The sequence below is a fragment of the Muntiacus reevesi genome, chromosome 18 (genome assembly GCF_963930625.1).
Source record: "Muntiacus reevesi chromosome 18, mMunRee1.1, whole genome shotgun sequence".
NCBI lineage: Eukaryota > Metazoa > Chordata > Mammalia > Artiodactyla > Cervidae > Muntiacus > Muntiacus reevesi.
Genome location: NC_089266.1, coordinates 31781155 through 31787235, shown reverse-complemented (window position 1 = coordinate 31787235; position 6081 = coordinate 31781155). Strand labels below are relative to the sequence as shown.

General features: G+C 48.1%; 1 protein-coding gene across 1 annotated transcript in view; it reads left to right on the top strand.

The window, feature by feature from the left end:
* The first annotated feature begins 677 nt into the window (after positions 1 to 677).
* The window catches only part of DNAH9 (dynein axonemal heavy chain 9), a 282174-nt gene continuing 276770 nt past the window's right edge, over positions 678 to 6081 (top strand). Inside the window, exon 1 of the mRNA XM_065908483.1 lies at positions 678 to 1094. Coding sequence (XP_065764555.1) covers positions 678 to 1094 — 417 coding nt within the window. The remainder of the gene's footprint in view (positions 1095 to 6081) is intronic.

Genomic DNA, 6081 nt, shown 5'->3' with positions numbered 1-6081 from the left:
GTTTAGGAAACAACAATGCAGGACAGTAAAACTATTTTACTTTTTCATAATTGGTATTAGAATTCTAAAGCTAAGCTGCCTAATATGACAGCTCCTAGCCACATGTGATCATTTAATTTTAAATTAACTAAAATTAACTAAAATGAAACATCCAATTCCCCAGTAACACAGCACATTCTAAATGCTCAGTAGCCACATAAGCACTGTTATAAAACATTTCAGTTATCATGGAAAAGCTATAAAAACTTGGCCGAATTCCCTTACACTTGACATTGCTTTACCTTTGCATTACACATTTTGGGAACAGGTGGGAGAACCATAATACTTTCAGTGACTGGAGACCTGTAAAGAATTTAATGTGACTTTAGCCAGCAGCCTACTTTAACAGCATTTATACCTTTGATCGCGCCTCCACGTACTTCATCAAAAAGCCATTGCCCTGGACAGTCACACGCGAGCACCTCGAATCCGCTAGATTAGACAGGAAACCAGAGCCTCGGATGGTCTCCTAGCAACAGAGACGCGACCCCGCCCCTTCCCCCGCCGAGCCTCTCCTACCTTATTGGCCTTGAGGGGGCGGGACCGGGAGTCAAGTGTCCAATAGGAGGGCAGCGGAGGAGGGAGTCCTGGCCGCGTCCCCGTCGCCCGGGAAACCGCGGCATCCTAGTTCGCGCGCGATGCCGAGCGCGGAGGAGCGGGCCGCGCAGGCTGAGGACAACGCGGACGGGGAACCCGGCGCCGACCCACGGCTGCGACTCCTCGGGGCCTATGTGGCCCGGAGCCTGCGGCCGCCCGCGGGCGCCTGGGAGCGCTGCGCGGGCTCGGCTGATGCGGGGAAGCTGCTGCACGCCTTCCTGGGACAGGGGGCCGCGGAGGGTCCGCGACCGCTGCTGGTGGTGCAGCCCGGGCCTGGGGGCCTGGCGGTGCGCACGGAGCTGGACGCGGGACCCGAGGCCGGCCCGCCTCGCGCGAAGGGGCTTTTTTTCCTGCGCACCAGGCCCGAGCCGCCGGGCCCCGGCAGCCTCCGCGGGGCAGTGCTGTGCGGGGATCTGCCCGCCGCGCCGCTGGAGCATCTAGCCGCGCTCTTCTCCGAGGTGAGAGTAGGCCCACCGCCCAGCGCCGGCCGCCGCTGGGGAGGGGGACGGGAGCAGGGGGCGGGGCCGGAGAACCGGGGCGGGGCCGGAGAACCGGGGCGGGGCCTCGAGAGCCGAAGGGAGCTGAGTTTGAGGAGCCGCGAGTAAAATAGGATGGGCGGGGCGATGTTGGAGGGGCGGAGCTGGCGGGAAACTAGGACCCTGGGCTGAGCTTGAAATGGAAGCTGGGGGAAATCTGAGCCGGGGTCGGGTCAAAGTCTTCAAGTCCGGGAGCTTGCTTCATTCCTGGTCTGGATTCAGGCCAAAGTCAAGGGGGGCTGGAGTCGGAAGAGGGCCTGGATCCTGAGTTCTTTTTGAGGCGCTATCTCTGAATCCCCCCTATATAAACTGGCATCGCAAATGATAGGGAATCGTAGACCCAGGAGCATCTCCTATGGATGAAGGAAAAGAGTTAAAAAGAAGAGGTGGTTTGGTTTTGATTTTCATCTCATTCATGAATCGGAGGTCAGCCCTGTGCCCAGGTAAGCAGCTGGGACATCCAGTATATGAAATGCCCAGCAGCCATTTGGACGGGTCCGCCTGGAGCACAGGGGCGGAAGATCTCCAGGGATTGGATTACAGGGGCTTCTGTGGCACCACAGCAGAAGACTCGAGAGGGCAGGGGTGCCTGGGAGAGGCTCTTGGGACGTTTAGAACTTTCTGGAATGTGAGTAAAAACTTTCCTGGAAGTGAGGTGGATGTGCCTCTGGAGGCTTGATCCCCTGCTGTATCAGTTCCCTGTGATAGGTACTGTGGGGAGCACCAAAGAAACATGACAAGATTCCACCTGTGGATGTCATCATATATATAAAATATTTAAAGCTAGTGGACTTACCAGGTGACACAATGGTAAAGAATCCACCTGCCATTGTAGGAGATGTGGGAGACGATCCCCTGGAAAAGGAAATGGCAATCCACTCCAGTATTCTTGCCTGGAAAATCCCATGGACAGAGGAGCCTGCCAGACTGCAGTCCATGGGATGGAAAAGAGTCGGACACAACTGAGCAACTGAGCGCGTGCGTGCATGCATATATATATATACACACACACACAAAGTTGGCCTCAGTGCTTGAACTGGGTCCTAGAGGCTCTCTGCTACATCAGGTGTTGGGCCTTTGGTTGCTCCATTAGGAAGCTGTGGGGAGCAGGAGTTCCAGAAAAGGGTCACTGATGACCAAGGAGCTCAAGGGGACTTGGGGAAACTAGATTGTTCAGTTGATATGGGAGTATTTCAATATTTTCTTAACCCAATGGCTTTATTGCTATTTGTTTTCTGAACATTATCCATCCCTGCAGGAATCCAAGCTTGGTTCAAAATCCCTCTTGAACAGTGATGATGGGAAGAAGTGCATGAAAATGAATTCACTGTTACCAAAGGGGAAAGGGAGGAGGGATAAATTAGGAGTTTAGGATTATATATAAAATAGATTATATATAAAATAGATAACCACCAGGGACCTAATGTATGGCACATGGAACTATACTCAATATCTTATAATAACCTATAATGGAGAAGAATCTAAAAAAGAATATATATATAGGCTTCCCAGGTGGTGCTAGTGGTAAAGAATCTGCTAGCCAGTGCAGGAGATTTAAGAGACCCGGGTTCAATCCCTGGGTCGGAAAGATCCCCTGGAGGAAGGCATGGCAACCCACTCTAGTATTCTTGCCTGGAGAATTCCCATGGATAGGGGAGCCTGGCAGACTACAGTTCATAGTGTCAACAAAGAGTCTGACATGACTGAAGCAACTTAGCATACACCCATGCATATATATATGTGTGTGTGTGTGTGTGTGTGTGTACATATATAAACTTTGCTGTACACCAGAACGGAAACTAAAACAATACTGCAAGTCAACTATTCTTCAACAAAAGAAGAAAAAAAGAAATAAGATAAACAAAATACAAAATAGGTGAATAGATTTTTAATTTACAGAATAAAAAAGGTTTACTGATATGGAGAAAGAAGTGCTGTTGGGTTTGTAGGACAGACAGACGCACGTGGTCTGAGAGCCCTGCTTCACCTCCATTGCTGAACTGGCTCCTGAACAAGGAAAAGGATTAGGATAAACAGAGAGCAGGATAACTTTCAAGGTCTAGGTAGCAGACTGAACAAAGGTTCAGAGATGGAGCTACACCTAATGTATGTAGAGGACAGCGGGTCATGGCCAAGGAAATGCAGTCCAACTGGAAAAAGTAATTTTAAGATACTTCAGACTCTTAGGGACTTGCCTGGCGGTCCAGTGGTTAAGACACCATGCTTCCAGTGCAGGCAACAGGGTTCCATCCCTGCTTGGTGAACAAAGATCTTCCCATGCCACCCAGCATGGCCAAAAAGTAACAAAAATAAAACACTTCAGACTCCTAAATGTTTGAGAATTTTCATTGGTTCATTGAAAGAGGCTGGAAACAAACTGGATGTTCATCCTGAGGTACTGGGTGAACAAATTAAGGTCCATCTATAATTAAAGGGAACAATTGATTTGGGACAGTCCTTAATTTTCTCTTTATTGTGAAAAAAGAACATTAAATTCACTTCTCTCAACAATTTCCAAGTGTACAGTACAATAAGTTAACCTCATGCCCATCATTGTGCAACAAATCTCCATCACCCACCCATTCTCCATGGCTAAAACTCTACAATCATGAATAACTCCCACCTCCCCCACCCTCAGCCCCTGGCAGCCACATTCTATTTTCTGTGTCTGTTAACTCAACCTCTCTAGGTACCTGACAGAAGTGGAATCAAGTAGTATTTGTCCTAATCTGACTGGCTTGTTTCACTCAGCAGACTGTCCTCAAGGAGGTTCATTCTCAAGGTAGCACTGTGATGGACTTGCCTTCCTTTTTAAAGCTGAGTAGTATCCCATTGTTTGTATATATACATTTTCTTTATCCCTTTCATCCATGGATGGACAATTAGGTTCCTTTCACCTCCTAGCTATTGTGGATAATGCTAAGATTTAAGTTTTTAAAGGTGCAGAAAGGTATGCTACCATTTCTGCTAAAAAGAGAAGGGAGGGAGTGAAGAAAAAAACTTTATTTACAGAGTAATCCCTAGGCGGGAGGAAATGAGTGACACGGGAGATACAGGGGTAAACTGAAGACTTGATTTCTACTGTAAAGCTTTTGTACTTAAAAAAATTTGCACCATGTAAATGTGTTATCTGTTTTTAAAAATCTAAATAAAATAACATATTTTTAAAAATACCTCAGGTCTTTACTTGAATTTCTCAAAACCTCTTAACAGCAGTCCCTGGGCCACACAACCCACCCCTGTCCCGTCCACTTCTTTCACACTCCCAAAAGCCGATCCAGGGCTAATTCGGGATCTTGCTCATCTCAGTCTCCCGAGCCCCTTCTCCCCACCCGGCTGTCCAGCCCACTCTCATCTCCACCTTTGGCTCTGAGCCCCCCTCTCCTAACACCTTCCCATAAAACACCACTAAAGCCACAACATCCCGAAGCCATAAATTGTAACTTTGTTTTTGCCCCATTACACCAATACAAGGTAAAAAGCAAATAACATCCAGGAAGCGTTTGGAGAAAGAAGCGAGGGAATATGGTAACCAGCCCTCCTGCTCCCCTTCCTCCTCCTCTCTGTCCCTTTATTCACTGCGGCCAGCCAGGTTTCCTTTCCTAGGGCTCTGGCACTCGGATACTGTGTTGGAAATTTGGGGTTTTGGAACGAGAGTGTTACCGACCTTTTCCAATCGGGTGTCCAGTCGGGTGGACCTCCAACCGGGTCCTTCCCTCGTCCAGTACCGGCTGGTGCCAAGTAAAGGAAAACAGGTTCAGCAGAAGTGGGAGAGGTGCGGCTCTGAAAAAGGCCATGTCCTCTCCAGGGGGGATCTGGGGTGTCTTGCGGCGCAGGGTGGACCGCGAGGGCGGGGCTGAGTGGGAGGAGCAGGCATGCGCAGAGGCTCCTGCGTGGTGGGCGCATCGTGGGTGGCAGCCCTTGGCCATTTTGGACTTTTCTGTTCCAGTAATTTCTGTACTTTTCTCCCTGGCCATTTCTGGAGATTCTGCCTTAGTTCCTGTTAACTCGTTGTTGACTGGGGCATTTTGGCAGAAACTAACGCCTGGCCGGCAATTTTTATTTCAGCAGGCCAAAAATTAATTGTCATTTTACTCTCTGTGGGTTACTATATTCAGTATAGGCACACCTGTAAAGTCTTCTAATTTTTAATGTTGTCTTCAGTCCACTATTCTGTGGAAGCAAAGTAGCGTTCTCCAGCACCGTGAGTTTCATTGTTACTTTGAGTATCAGAATCAATCATTAAGGTTTTTTGTTTGTCTAATGTTCACATCGTGTGAATCAGAACTATACTCCAAAGAACTGCTATTTTCAGAGACACTATTATATATGTCGCTCAGACAGTCAGGGAACGTATATGCATTAAATTCGCAGGAAAAAATTCCTCTGCACTCAAAATTTCGCCATGCGCCATTTTTGAAAATTTCACATTTAGAATATATACAAGGTTGGAACAAAGAACTAACAGAGCAAAATGTGAATGATAACGACATTCATAAGTTGAATCATGAACCCTTAATCAGTTTTAAGCTCTAACAAATTCACTCGGTGATGTTAATTGTATCACTCTCTAAAAACATACGGATAGGTTTTCGGTCAATAACGTTTGGGTAACAAAAGACATATTAATACGTCTCTAGTCAATAATGTGTTAAGCAAGTACAGCTGTAGATGAATGGGTTGGGAGCCAGAAAGGGGAGCCTGTTGGCTGGTTTTCTGTAGAAGTGTGGGTCTGATCTCCCGTGGTCTCAGCCCGCAGTGGCTTGGAGCGGGGCTTGCGTCCCCAGCCAGAGACTGGGCTGGGTCGTGGCGGTGAAAGCCCCGGTGGTCAGTGACAAGGGCCCTGGCCGCCTGACTTTGCAGAGAAGAATTGCCACAAAGACCGTAAGAAGTGAAGCAAGTAAAGTAT